The sequence below is a fragment of the Typopeltis vanoorti genome, chromosome 16 (assembly GCF_054136105.1).
Source record: "Typopeltis vanoorti isolate ZY-2024b chromosome 16, IOZ_Tvanoo_1.0, whole genome shotgun sequence".
In the NCBI taxonomy this organism is placed as follows: domain Eukaryota; kingdom Metazoa; phylum Arthropoda; class Arachnida; order Uropygi; family Thelyphonidae; genus Typopeltis; species Typopeltis vanoorti.
The window spans coordinates 58128678-58146167 of NC_143564.1; the positions used below are offsets into that span (position 1 = coordinate 58128678).

Sequence of the window (17490 nt, forward strand, 5' to 3'; positions counted from 1 at the left end):
CTAGTACTGAAGAACGTTTCTGCTCGGTAATCGCAATAGTTTTGATCATAGTGGGAAAAAACAAAGGATAAGTTTCTTTCCGAGTTCGATAAGCGCTTATTGTGCGGGTTTGTCTGACTGAAGTCACGATTTTGAAAACAGCAGAGCTGACTGGTTCTCAAAAGCTGTGGCACCCCGAATGTTTAATCTGCGGAAAATAACCCACTTTGCTTGTCTATGAGGCATAACTGCGACCTAAGACTGTCTGTCAGGAACGAGATCGCCGTTGTTTGAGAAGACTTGTATGGACAAACAGAACTTCCGTTGCATAGTAATTGGCCGAAATATTTATTGAAGGCTGGTCTTGACCTATATCTCCGGACTATTGGTAGGGAATTGAAGAGAATCGGAATTAGCAGTTGCATGCCCATACAGAAACCTGATTTCTGAGAAGAATCGGAAAATTCGACTACTGTGCTGTCAGAAACGCCGTGATTGGACATTCGAAAAAAGTAATGTGGTGAAACGGATAACGGTACATCATATTCTGTAGTGACGGTAGACAGAGTTTGAAGTGAATCCAATTAATCAATGAATCAACCTTGCCTTGTAAACACATCTCAAGGTTCTGAAGGTGGTGTCATGTTCTGTTCATAGTAAACGGGTACCCTTGTTATTGCTGGAAGGGATATCCGTTCAGATATTTTTTGGAGGTCGGGTGTTCTCCAAAGAATATCTGTTGCAAATGAAGCCATCCTGGAATGTTGACTTTTTTCCAGCAGGTGCGATTGTTTCATGGATGACGTTGCCCATCGCTTAAGAATTGTATATCAGTGGTTCAGCGAGCATGACAGAGATTTTCACCCTCTTTCCCGGCAAGCACGAATCAATGATCTGAATCCCCCTGAGAATATATTAGATATGTTACAAAAAAAGATCCAGCAGCAAATTCATCTTCGTTGAAATCTGACCCAGTTAAAGGACTGTCTGGTAAAAGTATGGTATGTTGCAAATCTAGATGTAATCCATCCCCTGGTGGAATCTATCCAACACCGCATATTTGCTGTAATTCGTGCTAAAGGTTAATTCCAAATACCTTCTAATTCGGTGACCGGTATGTGTAGATATAAACACTACACTACCATTGTGACATTTGTATCCTACCTTGATATTTTATCAACTGTTATGGTTGTATAACATAAAAAATGAATAAATAAACATTGTTAAATTATTCAAGTAAAGATATGAAATGGCTTCAACTTGGCATGACACCTTAAATGAGTTTTCCAGTTCTTTTGATTTAGACAACATCAGGCTAGTTTATGGAAATTTGTTTGTTCAATAAGCTGTCATTCTCGTTCTAAATATTTTCATTTCGAAGATAGAGATGAGAAGGTATTTGGAATTAAACGGAATGAGTCGAGACTCCCATCTCAGAAAATGTTTGTATTATTATCCTTTCTTTTGTTAAAATGTAGAGGGAGCTGGGATGCTTCTTTAGTGGTTTTAACATACGAGATAATATTTGAAAGACGCGGTTAGTTTAAAAAAATAATATTGGAAGGGACTTAGCTATTTTAAATAAAAATAAATAAATTATATTCAGTCGATCGTTTGTTATCATTTAATTGCAGTATGTTGGTCATGGCATGCGTAATTATTTTGTGATTGTCTTATCAAGATAGAATATCCCTATTTTAAATTATGTTATTAGGTGAGTAAATTAGAACTAGTACATTTATCCTCCTAAATTTGTTGACGTTACTAATTTCTGTGAGTTCCGTGATTACAGTGGTTGTGAATTATGTATATCTGTATTTTTATTTACCTGAAGCAGTTCTGTACTAGTAAATATCTTCCATAGAAAGTAAGGCCGTTATGTCAGATTTTAGTTTTACTTAAACATGATCGCGTAAATAATCATAATCTCATAATGATCTACAGATACAGAAAAAATAATCATGAAAACTATGCTGTTTGTTCCTTATATTTTTAGGGGTGGAATATCTGGTGTGCGTTTATATATATGTGTGATCAGGTGTACAGCATTATGCTGTGTTGCACAGCATTTAAACTGTTTTATTCACCTCAAGAGAAAGAGTAAAAACTACGAACATACTTACATTAGTTGTTTATTCTGAGGAACTTTTTCATGTAAAATTATTTTTTGATTATATGCCAAACTTTTATTTTAAAGTTCGACAAAATTATCATCGTCAATCTATGTAATCTAAATTTATGTAATACCAACGTTTTATGTTTTGTTTTTAATACTATAATTTACATAGTGTATGTTTAATGCATGTAATTTGTATTCTGTTTTGTAAAAATATTACATATTTTACTGTGCAATTCACAACCATCTGTAACAAACTGTAATTGGGCTAATGCCCGTAATAAAAGTTGTTATTATTATTATCATCGTCATCATAAAACAAAGTTTAGATATGATATCTGTTGCTTTTAAATTTCATTCATAAAATAAACAATTACGCGTTTACCTTTTTTTTTAATAATAAAAAGGTAATTTAAGTTATTGTTAGTCTGTGGTCTTCCAGTACCTCACTCATATCATACAAAATCGATTGTGGGGCAAAAAACCACCAAACGATATATATCGACCATGGTTATAGTAATGGTAATTTAAAGAATGATGTTTGTTGTATGTTTCAAAATCAAAGTTTTACCTGTAGACATAGTATTACAATTGTTGTTTTTGATATCATAGATCCCAGGTATTTGCAGAAGTGATACTTCGCTATATCTTTTTTTATATGTTTAAAAATTGGAAAGTTTATAATTATTTTAAAATATTTAATTGTTTTTTAATAATCAGGTTTAAACCATGTCAGTAAAAAGAAAATGAAGGGATTGCAAACTGACAGATAATTTGAGAAAAGAGTATCCATTTATTAAGGAGTATGAAGAGGAGGGGATATGTTTCATGTACAATCTGTTTGGGAAATTTTTCTGTGACCTCTGGAGGAAAGTGAGATATCACAAGGCATTTAGCTTCTGATAAGCATAAGAAAGCTCTATAGGCAGCTTCTTCATCTGTAAAGATGATCAGTTTTCTCTGTCAAACTGAATTTGGGATGAAAGAAAGAGAATTAGCAATTGCAGAAGCTGTGTTTTCTTTCCATACCATATATCACAATCAAACATTTAGATCCATGGACTGTACATCCAAATTGATCTGCAAATTATTCGACAGCAAATTCACATGTGCAAGGACAAAAGCAGAAGCTGTCATCAAGAAGAATGTATTAGCACCACATGCATTGAAAGAGCTTGATAAGGAATTACAAAATATAAACTTTATATCTGTGTTTTCTGATGCATCAAACCATAAAGATGTAAAATTTTTTCCTACTATCATTCGTTATTTTGATTCAGAAGTGGTGTGAAGAATAAGATTGTTGATTTTCTGTCCCTACCTGGGGAAACTGCAGAGCTTATCAGCAATTCTATCTTAACTGTTATCTTGAAAAAAATATTTTATCTAAGATTTTATCTAAGAAGGTTGTTGCATATTGTGCTGATAATGCAAATACCAATTTTGGTGGTGTAGCTAGAAAGGGTATTAACAATGTCTTCACTATGTTGAACAGAAGTTTAGAGCAAAGTATTATTGAAGTAGGTTGTGCAGCTCATATAGTTCACAATGCCATTCAAACTGCTGCTGATCTTTTACCACTGGACATAGTCTATTGTAACAAAAATTTATAGCCATTTTTACATTTACAATGTCAGAGTAGAATCTTAGAAGGAACTCTGTGAAGAAGCAGAAATTGAATATCACAAAATACTAGGCTACAGTAAAACTAGATGACTAGCTTTAATGACTGTGATTGAGAGGGTTCTGAATTATATAGTCCATTGAAGTCATATTTCTTATCCCTTGATAAGTGTCCAAGAATAATTGAACTCTTTTTCAATGATAATACCTCTTAGTTGTGGTTAGCATTTCATCATAGTCAGACATCAGTCTTTGAGGCAGTAGTCAGAAACATTGAAGGAAATGATTGTACAATAACTGAAGTCTCAGAGGAACTTGATATGCTAAAACCAAAATATAGAGAATGTCTTGAATCAGACTACATTCCTACTTGCATAAGAAGAGATTTAAGAATTTTAGAAGATGATGGAAGCATAATTTTTTTTTTTTTATTTCTCATATTAAAACTTTTTACAGTAACTGTTTGGAATATTTGGACATTGGTCATTCCGGTTCCCAGAAATTAAGACATTTAAATTTAAATGGGTGAACCTTAAAAATAGGATATAATGGCATGATTTTGAGGCATCGGAGTATATAGATTCTGATTTTGGAAAAAATCATGGAATATATGAAAATAACCTTTTTTTGATAAGGTTTCTTGTTTAAAGAAATATATAATTGATTCAAAAATTGAAGAATGGAAGGAGAAAATAACTCCTATAGGAGATATATGGGTTGAGATATTTCTGTTTTCTGAGAAATAAAAAGTACCTTAGGGTAATATAAAAAATACAGTGGAATTTGCTCTTTGCTTACCTGGGACAAATGCTGTTACAGAAAGAGTATTTTCAGTTCTGAATAAATTATGGACTGCAGAGAAAACACAATTAAAACTTGAGACAATAAAGGCCATTCTTATTGTGAAATATAATATGGTTGATTCCTGTGAAGATTTTATGGGTGGAATATCAGAGAATGATGAATTATTGAAAAGAATTCATTCTTCCGAAAAATATGTTTAAATTATTCATTTGGAGAGTTTTAATAGATGTTCATTGTATAAGATAAATAAGTTTTGTGTGATATTTACTTTTGCATATGTTATTAGGAATTTAAATAAAAGTTGCTTTTAATAAATATTTATTCATTGTATAATATAAATAAGTTTTTGGGATATTTACTTTTGCATCCATTATTGAGAATTTAAATAAAAGTTTCTTGATAGTTTAGCAGTAACAATATTATTAATTAGTAATAATAACAAGAAAGCGGAATATTTTATTGAAAAGGTATGATTATGTTTCTGTTGGGATAAGAAAACTAGGTTATTGGACTCTTGAACTTCTCTTTCAGCTTCATGCCTAAGTGGAGGTGGTTCCAGCATAAGTTATCCTGGGGAGGAATCTCTTCCAAATGTTCATCACCCTCTCTGCTGAACCTCACAGTCTTTTGCCATCTGTTAACATTCAGTTTGGTATTAAACTTGTTCTTAAGCTCACGAACTAATCCAAATTTCTTTTTCCTTTCTTTTAGTGTTACACTGTGATCAGCATTCATTTTAGAAATTATGGACTTTACCCAAATTTCCTTTTATAATTGTGTGCCTTCTCATCTGGAACCCTATTTCTTCACATTTCTTAACATAATTTTATCCTTGTCATTCCAGATATGCTTTCTTACTTTTCTGTATAATTTTGTATATTCTTCAGTTTGTGTCTGTTTCTCCAACCTCCTCTTGATCAACTCCTATTTTGATTAGAAGACCAAGAGACCCAGTCTTCTAACTGGTCCTAGATGTTTCTTGGCTGTATCTTGTATTATAATCTTGACCTTCTGCCAGAGCATTTCAGTTATGTTCTCGTCCTCAATCTCCAAAATAGCATTGAGCCTTTTTTTTTTTTTTTTTTTTAGTTTTCTTCCGTGAACCTTTTGGGAATACTCTGACATCCAATCTAGTGGGATGAAACTAACTTGGGAGGTTTTAGAGTCTCAATCTTACTTTGGCTCTTACTAGTTGGACTGTGTCATAATAATATTTTCCTGGATAAGTGTATACATTAAAGATGCTTGTCTTCCACTGTTGCTGCACCAGGACATAATCGGTCTGGTGCCTTGTCCTATCAGTGTTTGATGTAGAAGTATAGGTTTGTTGTGAATACTGGAAACAGATGTTCTCATCTCATCATCTTCTTTATATGGAAACAGGTGTTAGTAATAACTAATCTATTATCATGATTAAATTCTAGTAGTAGTGTTTTTTTTTGTTTGTTTGTTTAATGAATTCCACCCATGAAAGGTTCTATACTAAATTTATTACTGTGCATGTTGTAATTTATTACTATTATCCAGAAACCCTGCTCTAGAAACCAAACATAGACCTTCTTCACGCCACTAAGTCTTCCAGTAAGCAGGATGGTGGTGGTCTCATGCTGGATAATGAAATTCATCTTTATTGGTAAGAGAGTAGAAGTTTTATCCACTTGGCTAACCAGGCTGGAATTATAATGTATTATTATGACCTGTTCAGTTCCAATGGTTGACATTTCTTCCAACTTAAAATGTTATGTTTATACTGACAATACTCAGTCATCAACACTAATTTTTAATGACAGGTCATACCACAAGAACATGGGGGTTAGCATTTGATTGAGAGAGGCTATGTTTTGACCAATTTTGACTTTTATGACCCAATTATGGCATAATTGTTGTGATGAATTGGAAAAAAAAAAACTATGCATTCTTAATATTGAATCTGTAGAACAGATAGCACTTTTAAATTCTTAATTATTTAGGATGATTTTTAGATAGAGATGGCAAATTAAAGATGGAAATAGGTAAATAATAAGGCTGATATGGTGAGAAACCAGTTTAAGTTTAATACATAAATAAAAGAAGCTTTATTGTTTAAGGAGCCACTCCTTTTTTTATATTATCAACTAAAAGGAATTGTATTAATAAGTTATTTATTCATTAAAAAAATTTGAAAGAATACATTGCATGAAAGAATAATAATAAATTAATTAAAATACTCTAATTAATTATTATTATTATTGTTATTATGGGCGACTCCAAGGAGTCCTTGGACTCATCGAGGGAGGCCCTAAACATCATGTCCATCACAATTATTCAGCATTCACACAGTATCTATTCATACTTTGCCTTGAACTCATTCACTGTCATAGCACCCACAACAGACTTTGGCAGCTTATTCAACTCATTCACCACTCTAAAAGTAAAAAACCCAGCTCTAACACCCTTACTAACCACACTCTTGCCCAGCTTCCATGGATGTCCCCTAGTCCTCCCACCACCAGTCCTGTTCTCAAAAATATCCTCTGAATTAATCCTATAGAAACCCTTCAGCAATTTGAATGTCTCAATCATATCTACCCCTTTTCTGCCTATTTCTGCAACCCACAAATCTTCAACCTGTTTTCATAAGGTTCATTCCATAGACCTGCTATCATCTTGTCACTCGCCTCTGGATCCTCTCCACCTCCTCCACATCAAGAAGAAACCCTGGCGCCCAGATCTGGGCAAAAATAGTCAATATGGGGTCTTATCAAGGCTCGATACAGAGGAACAATAACTTGCTTATCTCTGTTCGTCAAAGTATTCTTCAGCATTCAAGTGATTTGATGAGCTGATTTAACCACTTTTGCAATGTGCCCCCTAAACTTCAACTCCCTATCCACCAACACTCCCAAGTCCCTGGCCTCATCAATCTCCTGGAGTACAGTTCCACCAATGTGATATACTGCTGCTAATCTTTTCACTCCGAAATGCATAGCCTTACATTTTGCCACATTAAATTGACATCCATTCTCCTTAGCCTATACCTCCGATCTATCCAAATCATCCTGCAAAATTTTGACATCTTCTGCATTCACTATTGCCCTACCCAACTTAGCATCATCAGCAAACAAATGAACTGTTCCTCTCAGATCAGAATAAATGACTTATTATGATAGTGCCTACTTGCTTATAATGTAAAAAAGACATTGCCCCTTAAACAATAAAATATAGCTTTTATTCATATAATTTAACAGAATGGGAGCCACATGCAACCCATGGTTCAAAATATTCCAAAATTATTATCATAATTCAGGACCTCTGTGGAGTCACAAGACTCGGTTGGTGGTCCACCCTAGAAAATGCAGTCTATCATACCACTCCTTGAACTCATTCACTGTTCATACTCTCACCACTCTATCAGGCAATGTATTCCAAGGTTCAACAAACCTTCATGTGAAGAACCCATTCCTGCACTCTTACAACTTCCTTTCGCAACCTCTAAGGATGGCCCACCCTTGTCCTTGTTCCACCAAACATAAGAACTCCTTGGCGTCAGCCCTGTAACTACTTTTCAACAGTTGTGTCTCAATCATATCACCCCTTCTTCTATCTACCAAACTTTGCAATCCACATTCCCTCAGTCTATCCTTATAACTAATATTGTACAGTCCTGGTATGCATTCTTTACAAGGTTAATTTATCCCCTTCAAATCCTGGAGACCAAATTTGAGCACAGTAGTCCAGATGTGGTCTGATCAGGGCTTTATACAATGGAATGACAACTTTTATCTTTGCTGGTCATTGTCCTCAGTATTGCAGCAATCCTCTGAGTTATCTTCATCACCCAAAGATCCCTTGCTTCCACACTTCTTCCAGCACAATTCCTCCAACTCTGTTGGAGGAATTGTGCATATGCAGCCTCCCATCGATGTATCCCAAACTTCAAAACTTTACATTTATCTGAATTAAACTGATACTTACATGAATTTGTCCATCTGTCCATTTTATTCAAATCCTCTTGATGGGTTCCTTCACTATTATTAACTCTTCCTGGCTTTGCATCATTTGCAAACAACTGAATATTCCCCTGCAATCCATTTATAATGTCATTAATATAAAGAATAAACAATACAAGTCTGAGTGCTAAGCCCTGTGTATTCTTCCCCCCCCCCCTTGTAACTGCCTGCTTCCTTGATACTGCTCCCTCATGCACAACTATTACCTATCAGACAGCCAATCTACAATCCAAATTCATGTACTGCAACTTAAATATCAGCATATCATTTGACACCCTATCAAATGCCTTTGTAAAATCCAAAACAATGGTAGAATATGCCTTTCCCTCATCAACTGATCTTGTCACTTTATTATAAAAGGCAGTCAGATTACTAAAACAAGAGTGCCCTTTAATAAATCTATAGTGACTCTCACAGATAACATTACCCTCATCTGTCCAATGCTGTAATTGATCCCTCACTAATTTCTCCAAAATTTTAACAACTACTGATGAAATGCAAACTGGTCTTTACTTTGACACTTCCATTCTATTACTACCCTTATACAGTGGCACTATCTAACCCTCTTTGCACTCCTTGGTCACCTTTCCCATGGCCAGACTTTCATTGAAAAGCCAGGTCAGTGGAGCTATCAGTTCTTTAGCACACTCTCTCAAAATGCATGGCAAAATCCTATCCAGTCCCATGTCCCATTCCTTTATTGACATCCAGAGTACTTGTTATTTGAAACACGTACCTTTCTTGCACTTCTAAACCTTGAACATGCCCCATTCCTTTAATATTAAAACCTCTTTCTATAGGATGAAATACTCCAATAAAGTGTTCATTGAACAACTCCATTTTGCATCAGTCACTCTACTCTTATTTTTATTCAACAGTCATTCTCCTCCTACTGCCCACATAACGAAAAAATTCCTTAGGATTTGCTTTGAATCTCAGGGCCAATCTCTTCTCATATTCTAGTTTTACCTTCCTTACCATACTTGTCACTCTCATGTTCCGAGTCTTATATTCATGCATCTGCTCTCCATCCCCTCTCCTTGCATCTCTTCCATAACCTCTTTTTCACCTGCAGTTCCTGTTTGATATTGTTTGTAATCCACTTTATACCAGATTGTATTTTCTTTTTCACTCACAGTATACAACTTGCCATTGCTGCTAACAAATATTCCTTCACAAGTTCCTAAGCACTGATGATATCTTGTCCTTCAATTCCTCCATCCATTGAACTGTCCCAAGCTACATTCCTTTTCTTTGATACTCCTTTATGTTTATTCATTTTCCAAGTCAAAACTACATGGTCATTCTCTCCAGCTGGAGCAAAGGTGCCATCTCAGTTATAATCAGCTCTTCTAATACTATGACCAAATCTAAAACTCTTGAACCTTGTGTTCCTTCTACTACACGTTGCTCGAGATATTTGTCCTTCAAGATTCCCAAAATTCCATTCCCTTACTACTACATACAATTTCCTATTTCTAATTTATACTACTGTAGTTAAAATCTTCCCTAGCAATCATTCTTTTTGCACAAACCAAGCTCATCTGCTCTTCACCCTCTATGCTCCCTGGCTTATAGCAACACACCACTAAATATCCTGTCCTGCCCATTTCTACTTCATACCATATGCTCTCAAAACCATTAGCGACATTGCTATTCAAATCCTCCACTCTGAGAGGACAAAACTCATCACGTATCATAAGCAGTACTCCACCACTGCATTTGTCCCTCCCATCCTGCCAAAAAATGCTATACCGTGCTACTTCTATTCCTGTCAGTATATCATCTGCCATCAATCATGTCTTGGTGATCTCAATAAGCTTTGGACGGGCAGATACTATCAGCATCACCAATTCATCTCCTTTATTCCAACTACTCCTAGCATCAGATCTCTCTCTCTCTCAAGGCACTATCGCTGTTTCTGTATCTATCATTATCCCTTCCAGACTCCACTGAAGTCTGGCAGGGATACTGATAGGTATAAAATAATTGCTACCCCTGCTACCATCCACCCTGATAATTCTAGTTTCCACATCGATACACTGACTTGTTCAGAGAACAATATTCTCTCCGGTTGCCTGTCCTTCCTCATTCAAATGCAGGCCATCTCTCGCATGCAGTTGCTTTCTGACTTCAAATGCCCTCCATGCATTCGCATAATCCAAGCCTCTCTTTCAACACATTCTGGCTATCATACTATTCATTATTGATGCTCTTTTCCATAGCTCCTTATTATCATACCTGGGCAAGACATTTGCTATCTTCCCTCTCTCTCTGTGTCTTCTTCCATACAACATCAAGCATGAATCTCAGATCTCTCTTTCTCCACCTAATTCACACTGCCTCTCAAGTCATTCATGCCCACCGTCACAATCGTCTCATCCACTCATTCATATCACTTAATTGCCATTGTTGTACTATCTATCATTCCTCCAGGCAGACACTTGTCTGGCATTCTATCTTGAACAACACCCCAGATCGAGTCACCATACATCACACCTCTTACCACTCTGTTTCTTCCTTGCTCACCTGCTCTTCTCTGACACTTTTTCTCCTTGTTCTTCCATTTACTTGCCATCCTGTCATCTCTCTATCCCTGTTTGCTGTACCGTCTCACCTTTCTCTCATTCTTTCTCTTATTTTTGGTTCTCTCTATTTCTCTCGTTCCCAAGACTCTCTCACACTCATATTTTGATTCGCTTCACATTCGTTGTTTCAAATCTCCTCATCTCTTCTTTCACACTTCTCTCACTCCTGATACATTCCACTTCCTTCAGTGTATTTCTCTCTGCAAGCTACCTACTCTTGCTCAACATTCATCTTTCAAAACTCCATCTTTGAAACCTATTACATTCCCTTTTTCATATTTTCATTCACATTTCACTTGTTTTCCTCACCCTCGATTATGCTACTTGTCTGTCTCTTGGTCGGTAGTTACCCATTGCTGACATAATGCTTCTGAGGTCTATTATGCACATTTCTAAATCACAAAGTTCTTCCCATTGTCTACATTTTACACAGACATGCACTCCCTTGTCTCTCACCTGCCACATTTTTAACTAAAACAGTGTTTCTGCTGACAGCACACTCAATGTATTATGAACGGTTATTATAGTTTAAAATGCTTTGGTCTTAGCCAAGTCAGTATTTTTGATATTTTTGATACAGCAAAATCTACCTTGGTTTACAGTAATGGCAATCATTTTTTGGTATACAAAATTTGGGATAGTTATTGCAAATTTTGCCACTGGACTGAGTAGCACATTCTTAGTTCAAGCCATGAGAGAATTTCATTTGCAAACTTTGTTTTCTTGGGAGGAAAATATGGATGAAATCAGAACTATATTTGGAGGTAAAGTACTTGTTACAATTGTCTCAGTCAAGAGTATATGAAATCGTAATTTTGCTTTTACTGCTTATCATAGGGCTGCACTTGAGGTGTTAGATTGTACGTCCTGGCTTTGAATCCACCATCTTGTTGGAACGTTATTCTTATTTAAATTATCTTTTTATTTTGTTAAATGCTGATTGATACTGATCCGAATATAAGGAAATTTATATTATCCTGTGCCACCCAATATTCAGATTAGTCTATATAATATAGTGGAATCAATCATCAACTAACTTTTGCAATCTCACTTTTCTACAGGCCGAGGTTAATATTATCATTTAAGGCTTCCGCAAGGTTCGAATAAATTTTATGAGCGGTGCAATGAAGAAAAATCAGGCAAACAAATTGAATTCAGTAAAATAAACATTTAATACAGGGTTATAAACGTGCATTTAAGCATAATTTTCTAAGCAAGATAATCTAATTGAACAATATTCAGAATATCTCTGAGACACTAGTAACCTTTCGGTTTGGTTTAAAGATTGAGGTTAAATTTTCAGATCCTATTCTCCAATGCTTAAATACCTATTATCACAATTTGTCTCTATTCAATGAGATAATTCAATTCTTTTATACATCAACTTAGTTCAAATACTCATAACAAACATAAAACATTAGGCATTAAACATTCAGCTATCAGTTCTGTATTATTCCGAATAATTGAAAATGATTCACACAGTTCAATGTTCCAGAAGTTTACAGTAATTATTCTTAAGGTAGAATTCTCTAATTCTCTCTTAGTCAACAAACACTTAATTTAATTATGAGGCAGTTATCATTTCAAGGGGGAAACACGTTGAAGCTCCATACTTTGGCTATTTTTAATAGAGCGCCACAGTTAATGTTAAGATATATCAGGCAGAGCTAACTCTTATTTCTTCACACTGAAATGTAAGAAGAACTGCTCTTACCGGGTTACACCTTTTACACACTGTATGTACTATAGGCACACTTAAAACTGTAGTTAACTATTACTTTGAAGTAACACTTTATTCAAAAGAAATCTTCACTATAATAACTGAAATATTAAACATAGAGTTTCACAAGTCTTGACACACTCGTTTTAGGTAATGTACTTATTCCTTATTGTCTTCTCTGCATTATTCCTCAAAACAATTGGAATGCGTCGTAATTTTAGAATTCCATAAAAATATTCCGAATTGCCTATTAATTCCCAGTCCTTTCTTAATCGATTTACGGCATTTCCCAATCCCCTTACTGCCACCCGTTACTCTTTCTTCTTGCTGTCCTGAACGCTTCTTTTCTCTCTTACTTTCGTTTTCCAATTAAATACATTCATTCTTCCTGCCAAAATCCGGTTCTAGACAGTTCAGCTTACATCTACCTGCTTCACTCCATATACATTGCCTTTTCACGTTCTAAACATGTGCTGACTAAAATTAACTCCATTTCTCCTTCAGCAGCCAATCAAATTCAATCAGAAGAATTACATAAAATCACTCTTACATACAGAAACATAATAAAAAGAATATATTACAATTCATATAATATACATATAAATTTACTTACACACAGTTTCTCATAATAAATTTTACAGAATAAACTAAATAAAATGAATGACATTTATATAGAGTATTTTCATTATTCTAAGATTACATAATAGAGTATTACATATTCTGAGATTAAATAATTAATTAATAACAAATAAAACTAAGCATTTATATGAAAATATATTACAAGCAAGAGGCTAACAACAAATAATATTTACACGTCTTGCTTATGACATGGTGGATTATGTTAAATGTGAATGAAGTATTAAAACATATAAAATATCTTCATTCACAACTTAACAGAGGCCTTAGAAATTAGAAATATGTTTGTTGAAAGTTTTTCACTTGGTGCTATTATAAATTAAAGATACCAAGAAATTATATACTTGGTTTAATCCATTATCCAAGTGTATGCAAACAAAATTTGTGCCTGAAATATCTTTCAGGACTGGGGCCAACTCTTGGTAAAGGTGGTATGACTTCGCATCACTTGCCTTAGTATCCCATAATGCAAAGCACATTTCTTTGCAGACATGTGTAATGATATGCATTATGGGAAGGGTCACTACCCAGACCGGTTTTGACCTTTATTGAGGTCTCATCAGTGGCAGCCAGACCCAGAGGTGAGATACCAATGTTGAAGTAATGCAGAAGTCATATTTTCCTATGAGTTGCCAAAAATTGTCCCACCTTATTATTAAAATACTCTGGATTAGAGATAGATAGTTGTTGAAAGTTTTTCATCATTAACTTTAACAAGAAATTATATGCAGTAGAACTCAGTTATAACGAATAATTTTGAAGGATATTTGAATTACATTTGATTTAATGCATGTATTTCATGTTTATTACGAATTCGTTTCACGGGAATAACGAACGAATAATACACGTTAGTCGTTCCTTTACTGACATTTCGTATGTATGCATTTTCTGGTTGTGGAAAAATGTCGGGAGTCAAACGGAAAATTTTATCGGTTTCTGAAGAAGTAGAAATTATACGGGAGGTGGAAAGTGGCCAATCAAATCTGACAGTAGCAAAGAAGTATGTATGGTTTGTCCCCATCTACAATATCAACAATTTGGAAGAATCGCGAGTTGACTCTGAAAGCTTTTGAAAACAATTTATCGAAGTGTAAAAAACTTAAAAAGTGCAATAAAAGTGACTTTGACGAGGCACTTCTTTCATGGTTTAAAGCGCAAAGAACCGCTGGCTTACCTATTAGCGGACCAATTTTGAAAGCCAAGCCAAAAAATTTGCTGTTCAACTTGGTTATAGCGATTTTAATTGCATTGATCGCTTTAAGAACAGAAACAATATTGTCTACACAAAAGTAAGTGGCGAGACATTGTCCATTGACAAAAACGTTGTTTCTGACTGGATCAAGAATGTATGGTCGAACATCAAACGAAGGTATGGATACAACAACATTTATAATGCAGACAAAGCAGGAGTTTTTTATAATTTAACGCCTGATAAAACTTTTCAATTTAAAAACGAAAAGTGCATTGGTGGAAAACGTATCAAAAATAGACTCGCAGTTTTAGTTTGTGCGAACATGACCGGTAGCGATAAAAGAAAGCTTCTTGTAATTGGAAAATCGGCAAAGCCTAGATGCTTTAAAAACATAAAGAAACTTCCCGTTGATTATACAGCGAATAAGAAGGCCTGAATGATATCTTCAATTTTCGAAAATGAAATTCGCAAGTGGGATAAAAATCTTCGCAGTGAAAACCGGAAAATTTTGTTATTGATAGACAACTGTCCTGCCCATCCTGTAGAATGAATTGGTATGCAAAGGTGAGAAATCTACAGATGTGATGAATATTGTTCACAGTAAATTTAAATATTAAAACATTTTCATGAGCAAAGTTATTTGATTCTAATGGCAGGTTGCAGATTATTTTTAAAGTAAGAAATTAGCTTTCTTTTGAGCAGTTTGTTGCCATTAGACTCAAACAGCTGCAGTATCATTTATGCATTAGGAAGTGCAAACTAAATTGTTTCTAGTTTCTACTCCACAAGACTACAGAGTCGAGTGACTCAGTAGTCTTGTGGAGTGGAAACTAGGAGAATGAGGGTTGTACTAGGGCCACTCTTTAATTTCTATATTGATGATATACGGAATGATTTAAGGGGCAGGGGATATTCCATTGTTTGCTGATGATGCAGAACTAGGGAGAGCAATAGTTCATAAAGGTAATGGGGTATCTTACAGGATGGTTTAAACAAATTGGCATTGTGGACAAAGGATAATGGTTGTCAGTTTAATATTGCAAAATTTAAGGTTATGTGCTTCAGGTTTTAAAAGATTACATACTTTGTATCATATTGATGGTACTGGATTGCAGGAAATTGACAAGGCTAGGAACTTTTAGATACTGGTGGACAGAATTAAAGTTCAGAAGACATATTGCAAAAGTTGATAGAACAGCTCAAAGCACTATTTGAATTCTGAAAAACCCATGTAAAGATAATGAGATTGTTACCCCCATCTTCTCTATGATTCTGTTGCACAGATTTGGTCACTGGGTTTCTTTGTGATCATGAGGTGGTGGTGAGGAATCAGTTACAAGTAACCAAGTTGGTGATAGATCTGTGGAATGCTCTCTCTCTCTCTATGGGGATAGGTTGAAGGTGTGTGTGTTGCAGAGGTTAGTTGATTGGTAGAAAAGAGAGGAGCCATGATAGAAACTTATTAAAGGGGCTCTACATAATTGACAAAAGAAAATTGTGAATACATGATGAATAGAGAGAAAAATAGGGATCACCTTGGAAGTTGTGTAAGAGTGTGGTTAGTAAAGGTGTTTAGACTAGATATTTTGCTTGGAGAGTGGTGAATGAGAATTAATTGCAAGTTCTGACAGTGAATTGCAAGACACTAAGCTGTAGGTAAGTTTGTCTAGCAATCCTGCCTCCCTTAATAGGAAGGGTGATTTTTATGCATTGATTGCTATATGGAATGTAGATATTTATTGCCATTTACAGTGTGTTTGACATTATTTGATTATTTCACTTGTCAGTACCGGAATTTGGAATGATCTTGTTTACTAGTTAATGGCTAATGAATAAGAATGACTTGCAATTTGATTCATAATGCAAGTTTGAAAGGAAAAAATTGCCCACTTATTGTTAACAATATGTATCTAGATTAGGATGCACTCAAGTTTATTTCCAGATTTGAATTAAGATATCAGAATTAAAAACTAATTGAAGTTAATTGTTCTCAGTTTGAAAGTTTGTAAATAAAATTTCTTACCATGTGATATATGAGGTTAAAATAAAAGTTAATATAAGAAATAAGTCATTCATTGTATTATAATGTGTAATCAGAGAATTGTATGTAATTTTAATTCTAAAATTATATGTATAAATATTCATCAATGAAATTGTCCTGTTATGTCATTTATAAATATACTTCTTAATTTAAAATTTTTTTTTTTTTTCCCTGTAGCATCTTGACAATGAAAACTCAGGTTGCATCCAGTTCTAGTCATCTGAATTACTGGTCCAGTACTCATGAAGATGGCAATGATGACTCAGCACAAAATAGTAGTCCAATCTGTAGCAGAAGTAATAAACTTCCTGACAATTCCTTATCCAAAAAAAATGTACCTCTGTCCTCTCTACAGACTCCAGACAAAAGTAACTGTCAGATCTCTTCAAATCCATTTGATATTGCTATTGATAGCTTGCATCTTCCTTCTTTCTCACCATCAGTGTTTGCCACAACTAGTTGCCAAGATTCTAGTGAGGTAATATTGTTTAACTGAATATTCTTCACAAAGTATACTTTTCTCAATTTATTTTCTAAAAGAATTAGACAATAATTTTGTAAACGTTTCTAGCATCCATCTTATGTGGAAATATTATGACAACTATATTGGTTATGTTCTTGTGATCATTTTTGTGAACAAAGCATTTGTGCATTATGCACTCATCACCCTCTCTGAATCATAAATGAGTGAAATCAGTGAAAAGCTAATGATGAATTAAGCTCAACTTTTCAGCATCCAAGTTAGGTATAAGAGATCCATTGTTCAAAGGATAGTGTATATAAATAGTGACCATGTATGCAA

The 17490-nt window shown here is 34.6% G+C and overlaps 1 protein-coding gene across 2 annotated transcripts in view; it reads left to right on the forward strand.

Annotated features, from left to right (window-relative positions):
* Positions 1–1513: 1513 nt before the first annotated feature.
* bora (aurora kinase A activator-like protein bora) overlaps positions 1514–17490 on the forward strand; it is a 123119-nt gene continuing 107142 nt past the window's right edge. Inside the window, exons 1-2 of one of the 2 annotated variants that reach the window (XM_090406464.1) lie at positions 1514–1693; positions 16866–17166. In XM_090406464.1, coding sequence (XP_090262590.1) covers positions 16876–17166 — 291 coding nt within the window. In that variant the 5' untranslated portion in view covers positions 1514–1693; positions 16866–16875. Of the gene's footprint in view, positions 1694–16865; positions 17167–17490 lie in introns of those variants that run through there. The other variant, XM_090406465.1, reaches the window with a different exon arrangement.